This window comes from Mucor mucedo, assembly GCF_025094135.1.
Source record: "Mucor mucedo strain NRRL 3635 chromosome Unknown EV154scaffold_44, whole genome shotgun sequence".
NCBI classification, from domain to species: domain Eukaryota; kingdom Fungi; phylum Mucoromycota; class Mucoromycetes; order Mucorales; family Mucoraceae; genus Mucor; species Mucor mucedo.
This window is the reverse complement of record NW_026252328.1, coordinates 24,518-45,137: the sequence shown is the minus strand read 5'-3', so window position 1 is coordinate 45,137 and position 20,620 is coordinate 24,518. Positions and strand designations below refer to the sequence as shown.

General features: G+C 35.2%; 7 protein-coding genes across 7 annotated transcripts; 6 read left to right on the top strand and 1 right to left on the bottom strand.

Annotated features, from left to right (window-relative positions):
- The first annotated feature begins 656 nt into the window (after positions 1-656).
- EV154DRAFT_508500 (uncharacterized protein) lies at positions 657-2,572 on the top strand. The gene is made up of 5 exons (XM_051601519.1): positions 657-750; positions 831-997; positions 1,053-1,286; positions 1,351-1,393; positions 1,455-2,572. The coding sequence occupies exons 1-5, from the start codon at positions 690-692 to the stop codon at positions 2,432-2,434; spliced, it is 1,485 nt and encodes a 494-aa protein (XP_051457687.1). The 5' UTR covers positions 657-689; the 3' UTR covers positions 2,435-2,572.
- A 3,336-nt stretch (positions 2,573-5,908) lies between these two features.
- On the top strand, positions 5,909-7,370 carry EV154DRAFT_508495 (major facilitator superfamily domain-containing protein). The gene is made up of 3 exons (XM_051601518.1): positions 5,909-6,416; positions 6,474-7,065; positions 7,125-7,370. Exons 1-3 carry the CDS (start codon positions 5,986-5,988, stop codon positions 7,275-7,277), a joined length of 1,176 nt encoding a protein of 391 aa, XP_051457686.1. The 5' UTR covers positions 5,909-5,985; the 3' UTR covers positions 7,278-7,370.
- Positions 7,371-10,285: 2,915 nt separating this feature from the next.
- Positions 10,286-10,712, top strand: EV154DRAFT_563404 (uncharacterized protein; the record flags this gene model as incomplete). The annotated part of the gene is made up of 2 exons (XM_051605783.1): positions 10,286-10,310; positions 10,372-10,712. The coding sequence occupies 2 exons, from the start codon at positions 10,286-10,288 to the stop codon at positions 10,710-10,712; spliced, it is 366 nt and encodes a 121-aa protein (XP_051457685.1).
- Positions 10,590-13,989, top strand: EV154DRAFT_508484 (uncharacterized protein). The gene is made up of 7 exons (XM_051601517.1): positions 10,590-11,153; positions 11,212-12,054; positions 12,114-12,374; positions 12,411-12,415; positions 12,516-12,840; positions 12,890-13,430; positions 13,484-13,989. Exons 1-7 carry the CDS (start codon positions 10,857-10,859, stop codon positions 13,780-13,782), a joined length of 2,571 nt encoding a protein of 856 aa, XP_051457684.1. The 5' UTR covers positions 10,590-10,856; the 3' UTR covers positions 13,783-13,989.
- Positions 13,990-14,764: 775 nt separating this feature from the next.
- EV154DRAFT_402610 (uncharacterized protein) lies at positions 14,765-15,238 on the bottom strand (the record flags this gene model as incomplete). The annotated part of the gene is made up of 1 exon (XM_051595307.1): positions 14,765-15,238. A coding segment is annotated over one exon (474 nt), but the record flags the coding sequence as incomplete, so codon positions are not given.
- Positions 15,239-16,448: 1,210 nt separating this feature from the next.
- Positions 16,449-17,469, top strand: EV154DRAFT_225477 (Cut8 six-helix bundle-domain-containing protein). The gene is made up of 3 exons (XM_051594471.1): positions 16,449-16,743; positions 16,802-17,055; positions 17,117-17,469. The coding sequence occupies exons 1-3, from the start codon at positions 16,516-16,518 to the stop codon at positions 17,319-17,321; spliced, it is 687 nt and encodes a 228-aa protein (XP_051457682.1). The 5' UTR covers positions 16,449-16,515; the 3' UTR covers positions 17,322-17,469.
- A 1,521-nt stretch (positions 17,470-18,990) lies between these two features.
- EV154DRAFT_563400 (kinase-like domain-containing protein) lies at positions 18,991-20,619 on the top strand (the record flags this gene model as incomplete). The annotated part of the gene is made up of 7 exons (XM_051605782.1): positions 18,991-19,215; positions 19,273-19,528; positions 19,590-19,709; positions 19,759-20,068; positions 20,128-20,224; positions 20,287-20,418; positions 20,479-20,619. The coding sequence occupies 7 exons, from the start codon at positions 18,991-18,993 to the stop codon at positions 20,617-20,619; spliced, it is 1,281 nt and encodes a 426-aa protein (XP_051457681.1).
- Position 20,620: the final 1 nt, after the last annotated feature.

The following is a 20,620-nucleotide window of genomic DNA, read 5'->3' as shown; positions in this document are numbered from 1 at the left end:
AAGGGAGCTCAAGCCTCCGAATGAGATCTTAGTCCCTTTCCTTTGCACAAGATTAAACCAACTTAAATATCAATAATTTAAATTATGAGTCTTAATTGTCACATATACTCTTCGTTACTTTCATACGAATATGCTATTTTATAAGAAATTTAGATCCAAATATGCAGAGTCAGCGCTACTAACACACATAGTTCCTAGCTTGAAGATCTTGAGATGATTGCTTGTTCTAATTGTTCTGTAACGTTTCTCCTAACTTCTGTGGGCCTGTTGCAGGTCATCCATAGATACACTTCAGTGATAAGTTTATTCATTTTTGGTCGATTTTACTCTTTTCATACCAAATCTTGTATTGCTCATGGACCAATTTTTTTTTTTTTTTTTTTTTTTTTTTTACAATACGAACCGAAACTTTCTGAAAATAGTATACCAAATAAGTTTCAGTATACTTATGATGAATATGTTAAACAAAAAAACAAGCCACGAATAACAAAGAGAAAGGAGGAACAGCCTTAGCACGGCTTTGTAAATCTAAAGGAGAGGGATGCGCGTCTTCATTTAACTACCAATCATATTGCGCTTATCTCAACCAATCATAATATCAATATAACCCCTCACAACTTGAGTTTTATATTCCTATCCTTTTTTTTTTTTTTTTTTTTTTTTTTTTTTTGGCTTTTCTGATTATAACCATGTCTTATTTTCCACATGAACTTGAACCTTGTTTAGCTCGATTAGGAATAACTCCAGAAGGTTTTTACTATAATCTGTTTTTCTTTAACATACAATTGCCATGACCAAAAAAAGTGTTTATACTCATCTTTAAAGACTAGATAAACCTTCTTTTATTAGAGAAGTTTATGCAGTTGACGACATCGAAACTTTGCGACAAATTATTATAAGAAAAGAAAGAGAGAGACAGGGCATTGCCAATGATTTAGATGTAGCTGCTCGCATTGGTCTAGTTATCTCTGAAACAAATGAAGCCATTCAAATAAAGGTACATTACTACTTTTTTGAACACTAAATAATCAACAGCTAATCATATGCCATAGCTCGAGCAGTTAGAGAGAGAAAATCGAATGTTTCAAGAAGAGTTGAGATCACGAGCAAATAACACTAAAAAGGACCACAACAGCAATAGCAGCAATAACGAATTGCTTTTATCAGAGGAAGAGGAGCGCATATATTTAACACAAGAATTAGACCAGGCACGAAGAGAATTAACGAAATTCAGAAAAGAAATGGATGGACTTTCTGCTCAATTAAATGACATGGCGTCTGAAATGGTATTCTCATTTTTTTTAACAGTTGTCTTTTTATCTCACCTGTTAAAAAAACTCAATATATTAGATTGATTCTCGTTCTAAGGTTAGTGTTTATGCAAAACGATTAGGTAACAAGGGAAATATAAATAAATTGTACAGTAATTAACATGCGTTTTTTTATGTATAAAGCTGAAGTGGAACAAAAGTTGGCATCGACAAGGGATGTAAATGCAAGTTTACAGTTTCTACTTGATAAGGCTTTAACATCGCAAAAACAATCCAGTTCCAATACATCACATCTCGTCAAAAATATCCAATTAGACCTATCTAGAGTGGTGTCAGAAAATGAGCAATTGAGAGCAAGAATAGCGGAACTGGAGCATCAACAAGTGGAGTGTGAGGAGAAACTGGCTTCCATGGTTATTCAGGCACAAGAATATGCATCTAGATTGGAGCAGGCTCAAGATACCATTCATAATTTGAGTGAGCCTAAATTACTTGAAGAAGATGAATTATCTAGCTTAAATAACCATAGCGGATTCAATTCATTTTCTGTCTCTTCACAAGATGGTACAACAAAAGAGTCAGAAATAACCAAGGGCCCGGTATTTTCAGCAGAGTTTAGACAAGAAATGCAAAAAGAAATTGAGAGAAACCTTAATTTAATTCGTCATCGAATTATCACGGCGGACACAACACATGTGGAAACTAAAAAGAAATCACAGGAAGGATTGAAATACCTAGTATCCGAAAGAGAAAGTGGCGGGTTAGCAAGCTTATCTACCAGTACTAGCTCTTCTACCAATTCATCTATATTATCTACCGTGATGAAAAAAGAAATGATTCATACCACATCAACATCCATTATAAATACACCCAACAATAATCATACTATAAATAATACTCATACAACAGAAGAAGAACCTAAAGCGCCTGTTTTAAGACCGGCAAGTTTCCTAACTGGATTTGGCGGATTTGGTTCAGAGACTGGATTAGGAATGGGATCTGGTTTTATTACAAGAGGAATACCACCAAGAACTTTCACTACCTCTTCCACACAATCATTATTGTCATCTTCAAGAGCCAATAATGAGCCTAGTATATCCACAAGATTTTTCCAAAGACTTGCTTCCAGATTAGATGATTACGATAAAAAGCCTTCCAATTAAATAAAAAACAACAGCAGGGCTGTCGTGTAATTTTTTGGCGGTATTACCATACCTTGACTGACCAGATCCAGATATTGCATTTTTTTTTCGCAGTGGCTGGAAGTTGATATTCATATCTGTAGCGAACATAATAAGCTGTGTTTATGAGGTAATCAGTAGCATTTTTGTTAGAGATGTTGGCCGTATAATACTTCTCACTAGCTTCTTTCGAAGTGATAGTAGGTAGGAATAAAGTAATATAAATGTTCGTAAAAAGCCTGACCTAGATTATGCTGTTGCCAACTAAATATCTAATTGTGCGTCCAACTAAATGACTAATTAATCTATGCAACGAAAGGAGGAGTTATAGCTAAATAAAAACAAAAAATGAATAACGTTGATCTATAGAGGGGGAGTGAAAATACACAACTAAGCAAAGTATTTGGTAGATATGGTATTGAGACTTATTCTTCAAGAATAAACTAAAAGTATTGGTATTGGAATTCGATTGTTCCTTTTTATAAACATTATTGAAAATTGTTTAATAATTCAAGACTTAACAAAAGACCGGGGAACGAAGCATAACGATATTCCATCTTCGAGCAGTATTTTTCTGGATGAAAAGGCTTTGTCTCAATGAAGATCAGAGAGACACTCCATGGGGGCATCTATCGGTGACCCTCATCTTTTTTGAATAATAAATTTGACGATTGTCTTAGTGGCAAACCTATTTGATACAAACAACTTTCTTTCGCTTATTTCGTTCGTAGACCATCAACTTATACGAAAACACCTAAAAAACTATTAAATATAAGGGATTGACACCCCAAAGGGGCAGAGGTAGTTTTACTAAGTTTCTAAGTGACCATGAAAAATCTGAATTAATCATTTAAGTCTTCAGTGTATTTACATAATATATATAGTATTAAGTTCATCAATTCACACTAACATATTACTAAACGTAAACATCTTTTTCACTAAATCGTTCAAAATATTTAGTTTTCCGTTATGTTTTAACTACGTTCTAATAGATATTACATGTATTTAACATGCTTTTCATATCTTCTGGGTTTACATATGCTTGGAGAATCAATGATTATTAAATTATAATAAGGGATCAATCTATCTCCAAGACTGCACAAACAATTTGTATTTACAATACTTGATTGCATAGTATAAGCAGATTATAAACAACACTTTTGCTACTAGGTGATATTGAATAGTAATCCCATCACACAGGCTTTGTTGTTTAATATATATGTTATTTAGCTGGGTTTGCTTTCATTCTGGTATTTGATTATAATTAAATTTCAAGGCAATTATCAATTGTTTTAGTTAAAACTTGAATAATAAACAGATTTCATATTTATGTCGCGTCTTGAAAACGATTGTAGCTCAATTACGGCAATCAGAAAACAACTGTATATTAGTATTTAAAAATATGAAAGTCGAAGAGACGAGCTGATTATAATAGAACTGATGCTAAAATTTAGTGTTGTCTTTGGTGGGTAAAATAATACCGCTCTGTTGTGTTGTACATATGTATATTGAATAAATGTATTGACGTTATATGTTTGTAATCTAGATCGAAAATTACCAAATATGTATTGACTGCTACCAGACTTTTGAACTGTGCGTGTTGGTTACTATTATGTTATGGTTAACTTATTTTAAGCATATTAGGAAGAGTGCCATTCTACTGTACAGAGCAAATGCTTCACACATAATTCATAAAAATAAACTGCACATTTCAAAATGTGATTCAAGCATATACAAATGCATATACGTATGTGAAATCATTGGAATCCCTTTAAGATTGCTCAATATATCGCAATAAAGTAAGAACTAAACGTTAAATTAGAGATTTAACAGCGTAAGTTTTAGATATGTTGATAAATAAACCATCTTTAGTGGATTCTCATGGAATATGCATGTATCATTATAGAGTTTATCCATTACTAGAGATTTAGTTATGTCCCCTACTAACCCAGCCAATGGATCCAATAAACTGGATTAATATATTTAAAGTGCCTTTTTAAACAATATCAAGAAAAATGCATTTTATATGTGGGTGTCCATGTATGTTGCCTAAATTAAAAAAAAAAAGAAAAAGCTCATTTGTAGAACTCAATGCGATTTCTGATCACTGTTATGATTATGATACACGAAATACTGTTACAAAAAATCTCATAGTTAGGAATAGTTTGATAAAATTATCGAACAAATCATATTACGATGATACATACAAGACGTGAATAGCTCTTCTAATATACCAGGTTAAAACCGTGATTAATAATAAACAAAGGACAGTTCTAATACAATATCTACACTATGAATTTAGACAAATTGGAATTAATTTCGGACAGATGCAAAAATAGATTCAGGCCATTAAAAAAAATTGAGACTTTGGAGCTTTTTTTTTCGGACGAATATAAGAAAAATAATTTTCATTTGTTTGAATTTAAAGTGATAGTACTGTATAGATGACATCGATAGTCTAGAAGAAAATAATGTAATTCTGATAATCGCCATTATTGGTGCGGTTTATTATTTTCAAAAGAAATTTATGCCGGTTCTTTTTTTTCCCTATTCAAAGCTTAAATGAGCTCATATGCAAGCTGTCAGAAGTAAATACCCCTTAAAGTGCTATAACTAGATCCCATCTAAGGTGTGTCTCTGTCAGATTTTTTTTAGTCTCGCTAAATTTCTATGCGTTCTTAATATAATAATGTGAGGTCCTTCTTAGTTCACAGCGAGCTTTGTGTACTTTTTTTTTTTTTTTTTTTTTTGAAAAAGTGGTAATTCTGATTTCATGCCGCCTGTATTAAGGTTTGAAAAATCGATGCACTAATTTTTCTTCAAACATTTAATTTGTTATAATAAATAATAGTGTCAGCGCAATGAAAAGATAAATAATAAAAAATAAAAAGCTTGAACATAATGTCAATCTCTGAAAATGTCATATGAATTATTTTTAGTGTAAGAAAGGTTGAATATGCAAAAAAATAAAAGTAGAAAGAGAAATGGAAACGAAAAAACTCAAATTGTTTACAACAGTGCATACATGACTTTGAAGTAATTAGTAATATATATATATGGTAGAATTAAAGAGACGATATCTTTATGCCGAGAAGCATAAGCCATTTGTACATCGTTTGAATTAGGAAGACAAAATGTGAAAATATTAATAGCTTTAGGATTGTGAATGTAACACATGTCCAGTTCTGTCGCACGAAAAGAAATCAAAGTTCATAAGCCATCGACCCCACAAACCAACAGGTTTATAATGTTTTATTAACCAAATGATGCTTGATCTACGATTGAAACGTTACAATTAAGATTCAATCTTATTAACTTATATGTATATTGCTTTTTTTTTTGACGTACTACTGTTTATATACTCGGAAGGCCTTATGATTAAGCAGTTCCAACGCACAACCGGAAAATTGAAGGTGAAGGGAATTCTTTTACCCAACGTTATGGATGTAACCATTCTTTTTTTTTTTTATTTATTTATAAAGTGAATCACCAATTATTCTCATTTTCTCTCTTCCATCTATTTTAAGTTAATTATGATGGCCGACAATCAAAAGTTAGATAGGCCAGATCAAAAATCTAGCAAAGATTCACAAAGTACTCGTAATAGCGGTGATTTAGAAGATGACCAGAAGACGTTTCAGTGCACGGAAGATATCATAGAGGAAGAGCAACACAATCCAGAACATTATCCTGGGGTTTTAGAGTATGCTCCTTTTCCAGCATTGGGCTCGTTGGAAGAAATTACTCAGACATTGTCACGAGTGAAATCAAATCAAACTCAAAAAAGCGAAAAAAATAATGCATTTACTACGGACTACATAAAAGAAGATGTCAATGCTTTCAAGCAAGAAGCTTACCATACTGACGGTATCCGCAACCCGGGGTGGCTTACCGTTCTGTCTTGTTTTCTTGTCAACTTTTTTGTGTTTGGTTCTACCTTTTCGTGGGGGATCTATCAAAAATTGTAAGTCCTATATATTTTAGTTACAGAAAGGTATTCGGCTTAACATTATCATGATAGGTATATCAGTGAAGTGTATGCCGGACAGACTAGTCTGTTAAAAATTGCGTTTGTCGGTACATCAGCAAGTGCTCTGCTACTAGCTCTTGGTATGTTTATTACGCCTGTGATACAAAAGATTGGCTTTAGAGGTACAATGGCCATCGGCACAGTCTTCTCTCCATTAGCATTAATTCTAGCTAGCTTTGCAACAGAGCTTTGGCATGTTTACCTTTCCCAAGGAGTTTTGTTCGGTCTTGCGTCTGCTTTTGTATTTTCACCGTCAGTCACATTACCATCGCAATGGTTTACATCGAGAAGAGCTTTGGCTACTGGTATCGCTGTTAGTGGTTCAGGCGTCGGAGGTGTCTGTCTGTCTCCTATGATCCAGAAGCTCATACTTACAATTGGATTTAGAAATACATTGCGTGTACAGGGAGCATTTGGTTTCGGATTATTATGTATTTCGACAGCTTTGGCTACCTCCCGTTACCGTCCCCCTCCGTCGTCAAACGGAAAAAACAAATGGTATCACGTTTACGATGCGAGCTTGCTGTCCCGGCGTTTTGTTTTATTGTTATGTTTTAGTTTTTTCGTTCCGTTCGGATACGTGGTAATGTCAAAAGTAATATAGCTAAATCGAAAAATATATTCACGATTATTTATTTTAAGGCACCTTTCTTTCTAGCCCCGTCATACTGTGAATATATCGGATTGGACGCTTCTACTGGTGCAGTTATGATCTCCGTAATGTCGGCCGCCAATGCTATTTGCCGAATTGCGTTAGGCTATCTTGCGGATCGCACAGGCCGTTTTAATGGATGACTTCCAAAATGCAAAATAGAATTAAATAGAATAGACTTAATTTTTTGGGTTGTGTAACGTGGAATTAACCTTAAATTTCACTGCTTAAATTTTTGAAGTTAATTCGACCCCCCTACCCCCCCGAATTAAAATAGAATTAACTCCAAAAAAAAAAAAAAAAACATTTCTATTAAATACTTTGTTTCTGATAAACGCTAATAATATGCAGATAATAGATATGAGATGTATGGATAATATTTGTCAAAAACGTTTATTTATTCGGCTCTTTTACGCTTCTGGGAACGGGTGCCTTTGCCCTTTTCAGAAGTAGGAATAGGTTGCTAATGTGCATATAAAGATTATGGTTTTTAGTACGAATAAAAAAAACATGATTTATAATAGTTAAACTACCTTAGCTACCGATGTCTTGATATATTCAAACATCGCTGACATCTGATAATGTAGTCGGTTAGATAGAGTTTATATATATGATACGAATCAACATATTGATTAAATTTACCGTCTCCTTCAACTCGTTGAACTCCTTTTTGACATCATTGAGTTCACTTTTGAGGCCATTTTTCACACCATCCAGGCGAATGTTGACCTCCTCAAATTGATTGTCAACAGCTCCAAGACGATTTTCAATCATTTCCAAATTGACATCGGTCACGTTGGTCATTTCGGAACGTGTGGTTGGGACCGATGGTTTTGGTTCATTTTCTCCCCGAAGAGACAACGCAATTGCCTCAGCCAGGACACCAAAATGGTTGTTGAAGTCCTCCATATGCTGGTGGGTATTTTTGGACTTCTTTGGCATTGGCACCGTTCTACCAACTGCACGAGGAGATGCCTCACTCTTGTCACTGTCTGTTAAACTCTGCTCTACCAGATCATCAATTGAGCGAAAGCCGCTACCTCCATGATGCATGCGGCTTGCTTTCTCTTCATCCTCGGAATCCGTGTGACCATGAAGCTGTGATAAGCAGCCTTTGATTGCAATTTGGTCCTCAATTGTTTTTGCATCAGTAATCAAAGTAGTTGGGGTTGAGTTGCCTAATAGATTTTTTTTGTTTGTATCATTGTTAGCAAGATTTCTTTCATTACACCTCGAATTATATGATAATTTACCTGTTGGTGCTTTTGCCGTTCTCAATGTACGATAAGCCGCCTTCAAAGAGTTGCCGCTACGCTCATAGGCAACCTTCGTTCCCTTGGTTCCTGTTTCCAACCTGATGGCCTCGTTTTCTTGTTCGACAATTTTTTTTTGTCCAGCCATATATATTTGGCTTACACGGGACCATTCGTCCGCTCCACTTGGCAAAACCTTCTTTACTATTTTCAGTAAATAGGTTTTTTCATCTTTAGTCATTCTGACAGATCCTGTTACGTTGCCCATTGTTATTTTTATTAAGTTATATGAAAAGAAAGAAAAAAGGCTTTTTTAAAAAGCGAAAATTATGGTTTTTATAACACGTTGTTTAATAAAGCACGCTATTATGTCAGACTTGTTTGAATCAATCATCTTGTTGGGATAATATGGCGTGACTTATGAGATTCGATGTTGTGGAACCCAATTGTTGTCACTTTTGTATTGGTAACGAAATACAAGTTAATCTCTCTTTTATCATCCATTTCCTTTTTCTTTATCCCCTTTATATTTTTGATACAAAATGCCCCCTATAACAAAGCGTAAATTAGCATTATTATCGCATATTACTTTGCTTTCTGCTGCTGCCTATCAGTACATGAATTATCTTGAATCTCAACGCCGTATTTCTAAACGATTCTACACAACGTCAAAAAGTCTGCATTCACCTACTAAATCGGCTGCTAAAAGGTTGCTTGATGGTCGTCAGGATGATGCCTTTATGTGTCATTTTGGTTTGACGACTGGAGCATTCGATCAATTACACGAAGAATTCCAAAAAGAATATCCAACCGAATGCACGGCTGGACGTAAAAGAGTACTTGACACGGTGATGACACTTGCTTTGGTTCTGATGTGGTTGCATAACACCATGAAGCAGGAGACACTCTGTATAATATTTGGTGTCCCTGCTGCAACACTCAGTAGATTTAAAACTATGGGTATTCAAACCCTCTTAAACGTTTTTGAAAAAAACAAAAAAGACCCTCGTTGGAAAATTGGTTGGCCCACTACAGATGAAATGACAACGTTTAACGATATGGTGCTTACGAACACCACAAATGACTTTGAGAAACAGGTGTTAGAAGGAGTGTTTGGCTTTGTTGACGGTCTTAACCTTAGAATACAACATCCTGAAGACCCATTCGAGCAAAATGCGTACTATAACGGATGGAAAGGTGATTGCTATGCCTCACAAGTTTTAGTATATACCCCGGATGGCTGTATCGCCTATGTGAGGTAGGATTGACATACTTGTTTGATTCTCTAAACAAACAAAACTAAATTGACTCTTTTTCTTATAGATATAACTGTCCTGGTTCTTGGCATGATGCCGAAATAGCAATTCCACTTTACGAAAGGTTTCTTGCTTACAAATGTCCAAGCCCTTTCAAGCTTCTTGCGGATTCTGCTTTCCCTTGTAAGCGAGAGTTTGAAAACAAAGTGCTAAGTGTACCAAGAGAAAACGCAATTGGCATTGAAAGAGCCAACGTGCAGACACAAAAGAAACATGCTATCATTACCAAGCATAGACAGGCAGTGGAATGGGGTATGAGAGCCATACAAGGGTCTTTTGGAAGACTTCATACCAAGCTTCCTTCGGATAAAATTAAGCGTTATGAAATCTTGACCCTTGTATGGAGACTACACAACTTCAGTGTAAGAACGGTTGGCGTCAACCAAATTAATACTGTTTACTATGCTAATTGGAAGGCGAGAGAGCAAGAAATTTTGAATTATGAAAATTAATAAAATTTATTGAAAGTTAATTCTATTTTATGGTTTTGGAACAAAAAAAAATTAACTCGGAAAATCAAATTCCCGGAGTTAATTCTATTCTATTTAATTCTATTTTGCATTTTGGAAGTCATCCAATACAATGTTTGTCTGTACATTTTTAGCAGGTAAGATTAATTTTAAAAATATTTTTATTTTTTATTTTACTGAATACTTTTATTGAAACAGGCGTGTTCACAATGGTGATTTGGGAATTTGCAAAAAGTTATGCTCTGTTTGCGGTTTATTGTGTCTTGTATGGATTAACCGCTGGTGGATTTGTGTCACTGTTACCTGTAACGTGCGCGGATATTGTGGGAGTTGAGAACATCCAAAGAGGTCTAGGCATGGCTTACATGACTACAGTGATTGGAAATTTACTTGGCACCCCGATTATTGGTTTACTTCAAAGTACGTTTGGCTGGACAGCAGCTATTCAATTTGCTGGTTCCATGTCTATTATATCAGCCTTTTTTATGATTATACTTCGTATGAGTATGTCTAAAGGCAAATTACTAGCTAAAGTTTAATTTTTTTTTTCTTTTTTGCATTTCATTTTTCATTCCCCACCTTTAATTAATTCATAATTTAAATTTTACTGTTTTTCCTTTCTCTTTTTTTTACTACTGTTCAATTTTTTTGTTATTTTCTTACTCGAAAGAAAAGTGGAATAAATGCATCGGCATCAACCACCAGATGCCTTTTCAAAAACTCTGGAAAGCAAACACCGTTCGTCTTATATACAGCATCTGCAACATGAAGAAGACGGTGGTGGCTCAACTGTAAACAGGCTTTCGCGTGTTTTCGAACCAGTTGCTCATCTCGAAAAACCTAAACCAGTACTACCTTCAAAACCTCCTTCTTTGAGACCTAAACGTATCGAACAAGACGACGCTATTGACCAGACGCCCATTGCATTTAAAGACATTAGAGCAAGATTTCAACAAGAAAATACTATCCCTATAAAACAGGTAAATACACACTTTATTCCGAGGTAGTTTATATTTTAATATAACATAACTCTTATAGTCATCCTATCGACCACCAATACCTTTAAAGCCGTCTAAGACAGGGCCACCGACACCAGCGAAGCTAGTATCTACGGCTAAAACTGGACCGCCTGCTTTACCGGCAAAACCAAAGTTAAATTTTCGAAAAGAACAGCAAACAGCACAACAATATAACCCACAAAGACAATCATCGAACTCATCCTCATTATCCGTTGATACGGCCAATAAAAGTTTACCCAGCCCACATATAGTAACTTCGCCTTCTTCCATGTTACATATTCCTGTCATGATCTCTCGTACGACCACCGGTAATAGCAGTATAAAGAGCAGTACATCCACTTCTTCGCAAAATTCATCATCGACAAACTCTAAACGTGGTTGGCACATTAGTAGCTGGTTCACTAATCAACAGCAGCAACAGCAGCAAATAGACCATGAAAACCTTAAAAATTCGATTACACGGCCTAACTCTGGTGATGATATCACTTCACTTTCTCCCCAAGTCACGGGAGGGGCAACAACGAAAAGATTCAAGGTCATTCAAGAGCTGTTAGAAACCGAGAGAACTTACAAGAAAGATATGCTCTTATTGAAAGAAATTTATTATGATCAAGCTACAACTTGCTTTACCAAATCAAACGTCCGACATTTATTCTCAAATTTATTGGATATCATTGCATTTGAAAAGACATTTGTTGCTGTCTTGGAAAACTCATGTGAAAAGGACTGTGTCGGTACAGCGTTTAGAGAATCAATGAGTTCAATCGATAGTATTTATAGCGAATACTGTAAAAGACATGAAGATGCTGTGTTGAAATTGCAGGAATTGGAATCTCAAGCGGAAGTTCAGGCATTTTTAGCTGTAAGCTTTCTCACTTTCCCCTTTCATGGAAAAATTATTTGCTAACAAGATTTATCTAGAAATGTAAAGAGCAGATTCAGGGTAAAACGACTAGTTGGGATTTGGGTAGTTTATTAATCAAGCCAGTTCAACGTGTTCTCAAATATCCTTTGTTATTACGAGAAATTCTGGCATTGACTTCTCCTACTCATAATGATCACGATGATCTTTCTGCTGCTGTCAAGGAAATACAAGAAGTAGCAGATAACATCAATGAAATAAAAAGAAGAAAGGACATAGTAGAAAAAATTGTTGGGGACAAAAAGAAAACCGACATCAATGTAAGTTTTTTTTTAAAAAAAAACTAAAGGAAAAAGCTTGTCGTCATAAACTAACTTATCCATTTGCAGGTTGTGTAAGTAGATCTCTTTGTCTTACACTTCTTCATATTAACGCTCTATTTTTCTTTTCTTTATCGATAGCCATGGTATTAATAAACGAATCACCAGAAGAGCTCAGAAATTCAAACAGGCGACAGGATTTGCAATAGAGCCCACTCACGATTTACTGTTTGAAGCATTGCATGTAAAATTTGAGGAACAGCAAGAAGATATACGTCAGTTAGCTAGAGATGTTCAAGGCTGGGTACGACATGTTAAAATTGGATTCGATAATCTTCAACAACTGGCCTGTAGTATGGAGACTTTGTATGGTTCGTGGGGAGGAGTAAGAGTGAAAGGCTTGACGAACATCAATGACTTCCATAAAATGGCTTCATATCTATCCGCAACACTATCTAGGGAATTGGTAGGTATTATCAAAGCTCATCAGGATGAAAAGACTAATTCTTTAATAGGACAATGACGTACGTGGATTTGTATATAGTCGAATTGATGATTGTCTCAAAGTGTTTGAAAACCCTACCCAAGTTATAAATAAACGTGCACTGAAAATGATTGATTATGACCGAGTCCGAGACCTAAAATCAAAGGGCGATATACCAGATAAATCATTACAGGAATCGGCAGATGCTTACGTTTCTATTAATGCTCAACTCGTGGATGAACTACCCAAATTCTTCCAGCTGACCTCGCAATACTTTGATATTCTGACAGGCGGATTAGCTTTGGTTCAACTAAAATTCTTTGGATTAATGCAGCGTGAATGGGTCAAGTTGGTGGAGCAGAATTTAGGTATGCAAGCAGCATCCTCTTACGAAGAAATTGTGACAAAACATATGGATAGATTCGATAAAGTGGAGGATATTACAAGCAACATTAGTATCATTCACAAACAAAGATATACAAATAGTCTGATAAGTACATCATCGACAGCGTCACTACCAATAAGACAGCGATCTCAAGATGTGTACTCTCAAAGATCTATCGCTGACAGTGGTAAGTCACATATCTTATTTTTATGACGGCATCACTGACATCATATCATCTAGACACATATACAAATTCATCATTTATTAGTAATGTTTTTCCACCCTCCCCACAAGCGACCAAGATAGAGGATTTGATTGATCTAGAGCAGGATGGTCCAGTTTTGACGTCCAAAGATTTTGAGTGTGTTGTACTTTATGATTTCGGAACGCACGAGGAAGAGCGATTAGATGTTAAGAAAGGGACGATACTTAGAATCAGTCAAGATGAAGATTACATTGATCAAAATTGGTGGTTTGGCACAACAATTGACGATCATCGTTCTGGATGGATACCAATCAACTATTGCAAAAGACTCTAACACAACGCCATCCCTTGAAAAAAAAATGTATAATAATATCCTAATACCTTTATAATTTGTAAATATAATAAATATAATAATCCTAAATACGACTAAACAACCATGACTAAAGTTAAAGAAACCACCAAACTTAAAGCCATAAAAAGTATAGTAAATGACGTAAAAGATTGCGTAAAATATTATGCATGTTAAAATCAAATCATGTTAGTCTTAAAGTAATATTTGTTGGCCTCATCCATCCAAAAGCTCTTGAATTCATCAAGACCTGAGATCTAGGATAGATCATTTCCCTCTGTCAGAAATATTATACGTCTCAAACGGAGAATTCTAATCATTGCCATGGACTGCTTGTCATTGACATTGGCTGATTCAACCTGTTATACAAATTATCGTGCACGCTTAGAATAAATTTTAATCAGCGACGGAATAAATAATTGCATAAAAAAATTAATTTTCCATCCATAGCCTACAAATGAAATGAACTAAAGAGAAATATATCTGTTATCATTAAATGGGTGTATTGCTAAAGTAGGAGAAAAATTTATCAATAGAAAATGTGTCATCACATTAAAGGGCACGGATAAGTGGCCTATTGTATGCGTCTGTAACTCATATATTTACTTCATCTAAAAGACTAACCTGCTTGAGCTTGCACTTAAAAATCGACCCATTAGGTTTAAACCAAATAACTACTGTCTTCTTTTTAAGCCTATTTTGATACGCACAAATGAGAAAACTTGACATTGTTGTTACTCACCCATAAAGGGGGCGAGGGGTAGCAAACCTCCTTATTTTTCTCTTGTCAGCACTCTTGATGTGTTGCTTTACCACGAGTAAATTAAATACCACTACCTCCTTGTCTCCCTTCCTGCTGTTTATTTTCTTTTTTGTCTTTTAAGATAGTTAAAGGTATCATCTAAGTATAGCATTGCTCTTTCAATTGCAGTTTCATCCTCTTGTTGCATGTGCCTTTTAATTTTTCAATTTGGTTTGCCGTATTATCACAATTCGAATCAATAGTCTCTGCTTTTTCTGATTCTTCTCCAGCTAATTGTTCAGCATATATTCTTGCTACTTTGTATAAGAGCTGCATAGTATAATTATCGGAGCCGTAGTCAAGGTACGCTATCGAGACTTTTTGTGAACATAAAAAAATACTAATAGCTGCTAACGAATCAAGTTGCTCAGCCTGGTCAATCTTTGATAATGTAATAGAAGACATTATTAAACAGCGTTTAGCCCAGAATAGACATGTCACTTCTAGGCAATGCGGGTAGTCTATCGCCGGGGTTAATTTGCTGGTTACTGATGTGGTTACTGTAGATACGCCAATTAATAAAACAACTGGGTATTTATTATACTTTTCGTAAACCAACGTGGAGTTGCGTACTGCGCAAGACATGTATTTTTTATTCACACCTTTTTGGACTTCTACTATTATAGGTGGATAATCACTAAGGGGTATTTTTGGGAGGCTTTTCTCGAAACGATTTGATCAAAAATGACATTTTATAATTTTCCTGTCAAAGAAAAGTCCCAGGCACTTTAGTCCAAGAATTCACTTGGTGCAGCCATGTAATGATCCCGTGGGCTATTGTTAATAGTTTTGCATAAAATGTTGATGACTTTGTCATTCGTAAGTACAGCTTTGCTTATTAGATCTGTCCCTGGAGCAAAATTTCTTGAGAGAGAGTAATCTGTTTTTTAGGCGTTCTTTAGAATGCCGATCGGGACCTGCGGCCCTCTTGTGATTTAGTTTTTCTTTTTTTTTTTACCATTCGGGACTTACAGTCTCCCTCTCCCAAGTGTACATTAAATCATTAAATGCTAACAAAGTATGTGTGCGTGTTTTTTTGCCGTTCAGGACTCACAGCCCCTCTCTAATAAATTTATTAAACTCATTTATCAATTTTTATTACGACTGTGAACCTTAAAATGATGACACTTTCAAGCACTGTTTTTCGACGACACAGTATTTTTTTACCCTTTTTACTTAAGCTTTCTAAATCCTTAAACTACGTGAAGAACGTCAAAAACAGTAAAAAAAAATTGTCGTTTAGAACAGTCTCAACCAAAGCATGTCACGATAATAACATCATGCGCTATTTGTACAAGTGCAATGCAAAAATCCCAGTTCCGCTGAATGACATATTTGGCGGAGACTAAATCCAAAACCAGAAAATACACGGCGGGTTTTAGCAACCACTCAGCTTTGATTGTAAATAGAGTCACAGTCTAGCGTGACCTTTTTAATGTTGAACTAAGTTGGGTAATGAAGACGCAAGCAGGTATTGGTGCATTTTTCCTTTTTTTTTCTTTTTTCCTTTTTTTCTCTCTTTTCAAACATAAAAAAAAGACAACTATTCTTTCATTTCACTCTCTTTTTTTTTAACAATATGGCTAATATGAACAACAATAATATGCAACAGCAAGATTTAACCCGAGGTAAGATAAGCATGTAATACTTGTTCGTGAAGAAATGCTGATATTGTTTTGAGCAGGCCGTAAACGCCGAAATTCAGAAGATGAAGATATGATCGAGTGTAGTTCGATCAATAAACATCAACAGCGTCGATCAAGTAAATGTCTTAAAATAAGCGAGTTGAAAAGACATAAATCAGGTGTTCAAAAAAGATCTATTAGAGGAGCTTTATTAGGTACGTAGTAAATAAATAAATAATTGTTTGTGTATTCACTCCTTTATTTCGCTCTCTTTTTTCTCCTATAGAAACCATGGACAAAGATGCATTGATTAATATTATAAATTCGTTATTGAAAAAGCAACCCGAAGTGCGACAAGAAATAATGAACTATATTCCTGCACCAACAATTTTATCATCCATGAATGTATTGATTGATTTAGAAAAGAAGTTCATGAACAGTTTTCCTTTTAATAAGAATGGCCCTGGTAGGGATGATTATACTTTTTCTAGAGTACGAGAGTATCTCGCTGATCTTATCGTAAGTAAATATTTTTAGTTAGTAGAGAAATATTTTAACACATTTTTTTCTAAACTAGGACACTATTCTTCAATATGCAAATCATTTCACCTCTTCTCAAGTCTTTCCCTCGACTTGTTTTTCTTTTCTGGACCATGCCACACACATTGCACACAGAATACCTAATTGGGACAACGATGAAAACAACGCCTTGAAGAGAAGCTTATATCAAGACTTAAATGATTTTTGGAAGCTTGCTATCCAGACCACATCATCTAATTTACGTCAAGGTGAATGCTACAGCCCTGAATCCGTTAGTGAATGGGCTAAAAGGTATAATTTTGAATCTCCATTACCAATCATGTTTATACTAAATAACCTCTTCTCTTATCAGTCTTGCTCAACACAATAGCTTCACCAATGGCTATTATTTTACAGAGTCCGTACATGAATTTACCAGACAATTAGGTTACATGATTGGCTTGCCAGACACAACCGAAGAAAACAGCATTATGAGCATTGCGTCTTCAACAACTACAACTCATATCGCCCCTTTAAAAACAACTATCACTACCTCCATTGTCGGTGACAGAAGATAAAACCTCACGAATTTATAAAAAGCTACCTCATTTTCTCATCCATATTCCCCCCACTTCTTTCATCCAATACACACCCCTTATTCAATAAAAATAAACTTTCTTGTAATCTGACAAGGACAAACCTCTCCTTCTTTTTATTTTTTTAGTCAAAGTGGATTTGTTTGGTCATTGCAGACATTAACATAATCTTGTTCGATCGTTTATCTTAATTTGCTCACATTGAACCACATGTGTCCTCTTCCGACAACTTATAAACGGTACTAACGTCGAGACATTGATACAGATTCTATTGTTTGCATCTTAGCATCCACAAGAAGAAGGGTTATTTCACATAAGTTCAGCACCTTATCTTAAAAAGTATCGTTTTTAGTGAAGAGCCACAATTATTACATTAAGGGTCATTGTCAGTGTGGAAGATGGCGAGGCTAGTCATTCCTATTTTTTTTTCCCTTTTAAGAGATCCCTCCTTTCAACGTCTTGAAGACGATGTGAAATCATTACATATCGATGGTATTTAATACGCTACAACAGTACTTTACTTTTAAATGTACTTCAAACACACTGAACTTAAGCTGAATATATCACTGTATTTAAGAACTGTCGTTACCTTTTTTTTGGTGTCTTAGATGTTGTTAAATAATTCGAGTTTTTCGTCAGCCACAAGAACCTCGAATCAGTGGTTGGGTACATTTTTGTGGTTTAAGGTGATGCTGTATATTTATAAACTATAGGTAAAACCAAACAGAAGAACAGACTAAAGTCTATTGATCGTGCAATAAGACGTATATATATTGCATATCATAATTCCTTCACAGCAAAATGAGAGCATAACCGTATGAAGGGTAAATATTTACGAGAATATATAAAAAAGGTACGTAATTTACTATCGGCCATCTTTTTCTCTTAAATATTAACAAGATATAAGGAGATGGCAGACAAGGGTTAAAGTGCCATTAAACTAAAATCTACTGGGTTTCTAATTTCAAGTATACAGACTGATTGTGCCTAGACAGTATGGAGTTTTGGACCTTTTAAAAGCAAGTTTGGTAAGGGTTCTTTCAGTATCAACAGTGAACAGATTCATGTTATCGCCTGCTTTTGTGCCTTATTCCAGAGTCCGCACAGGTTTTTAAGACATTGTGACCAATTTTGGATAGGCGCATGTCAATCGGCCGAATAGGCAAAAAGGATATTTAAGTCTCCTTTTAAATCATTGTATGTACATCACTTATGATGATGCATTTATCTAGCATGGTCTAAATACAATGGACATTAAATTTGTAGTTCTGGTACATATATTTGTTTAGAAGTTTGGCATGTATTTATGCTTCGACTGCCAAGTAAAATCCGAGATCAAGAAAATATAACTGATATGTCCTGAAATTCCATAGTTTGATAAATGTGGCTGCTCTGCCAAGATGACGAAGATAGACTCGAATATACCACTTGATGTAACATATAACTGTAAATAGCATGGCTCTATAATTAAAGTTGTTATTGTTTTGCATATTTGCTATAAAATATTAAAAAAATAAGCTTTCTTGGCAATGTGGCTTGCATGTTGCAATAAAATTTCACCATATAAATCCTTTTTTATTTTTATTTTAGGCTCTTTTTATTTTTATTTTTTTTTCTTTTTTTTCCTTAATTGAAACTTTTAAAAAAATAAATGTCTGCAACACCATCGCCACCAGATTCACCTCATTCTTCTACCAGCACCAAAAGAAAGAGCGTACGACCTCCTTCTATCGTCGTGGAAACGCTAGGTGCGACTACCTCAGAAACAAAAGAAGGCTTACGCAAAATAAATAATTATCTACTCAAGAAGGAAATCGGTAGAGGCGCTTTTGGAACTGTTCATCTCGGTATAGATGAGAACACAAACACGGAATATGTGAGTATTTTTTTACAGCAAGCGCGTATGTGTTTTGTAACTGACACAGATACATAGGCCATTAAAGAGTTCAGTAAATCGAGAATGAGAAAGAAGGAACAAATGGATCTGTTCCGTAGAGGTGGACCAAGAGGACGCGGCCGTGTTATGGGATTGGGTGTTGGACGCGGTGCAGTGGCAGCAGCAGCTAAAAGTACAAACCCGCTTGATCTGGTACGAGGTGAAATGGCTGTTTTAAAGAAATTGAACCATCCGCATATCGTTCGATTATTTGAAGTTTTAGATGATCCTTCAGGTGACTCTCTTTATATGGGTGAGGTAAAATAAAAGGATGAATGTGATAGGTGGATCCTAATGTATTTTTGTACATGTAGTATTTGAAATGATGCATAAAGGTGTGCTGATGGAGATCGAAGTGGATGAAGTTGCTAAACCTTATTCCGATGATATGGCTAGAAGATATTTTAAAGAAATGATGCTTGGCATTGAATATTGTAAGCCACTCGGTTTTTAAATGGTCTATTTATATACTAATTATACTAGTACATGCAAACGATATTGTGCATCGTGATATTAAACCGGATAACTTACTATTATCAAAGGACGACGTGTTAAAGATTGTTGATTTTGGAGTGTCCGAGATTTTTGTGAAAGGAAACGATAGATTGAAGAAATCCGCTGGCAGTCCTGCATTCATGGCTCCTGAATTATGTGTTGCAAAACATGGTGAGGTGTCTGGTAAAGCCACAGATCTTTGGTCAATGGGTGTTACACTGTATTGTATGATCTTTGGTAAAACTCCGTTCGTAAGCGGTAATCTGTTGGAATTATATGACATGATCAAAGAAGCACCGTAATTTCTCTTTTATATCATTAGTTTCTGAAGAAGGATACTAAACCTTTGTTGCATAGGATCGAATATGGAAGTATATCTGGGAATCTGTTAGATTTATTTCATAGGATCCTGGATAGAAATCCAGACACGCGTATTACAATGAGGGAACTTCGTGTAAGTAGAATTGTACTACATGACGATTGTGTGTAATGTTAAATTATATTTACAAATATTAGAACCACGCTTGGATCACAAATGACGGCACCGAAACAATGATTTCTGAAGAGGATAATTGTGATGTTGTGTCTGAAGTTACCGAAGAGGAAATGAACAATGCTATTAAAAGCATTGCAAGTATTTTCGCTGTGGTAAGTACAAACTCTTTTTTTTTTTATTGTAAAAGTGTATCTCACATTTATCTTGATTAGATCAAAGCCGTATCTAAATTTAAGCGCCATTCCCGCTCCTTATCTCAACAATCACTAAACAAGATGATGGCCGATGTTAAAAGAGAAGATGCTATCAAGGACGAAGAATTAAACGCTGCCACCAGAAATCTCAATGTTTAAA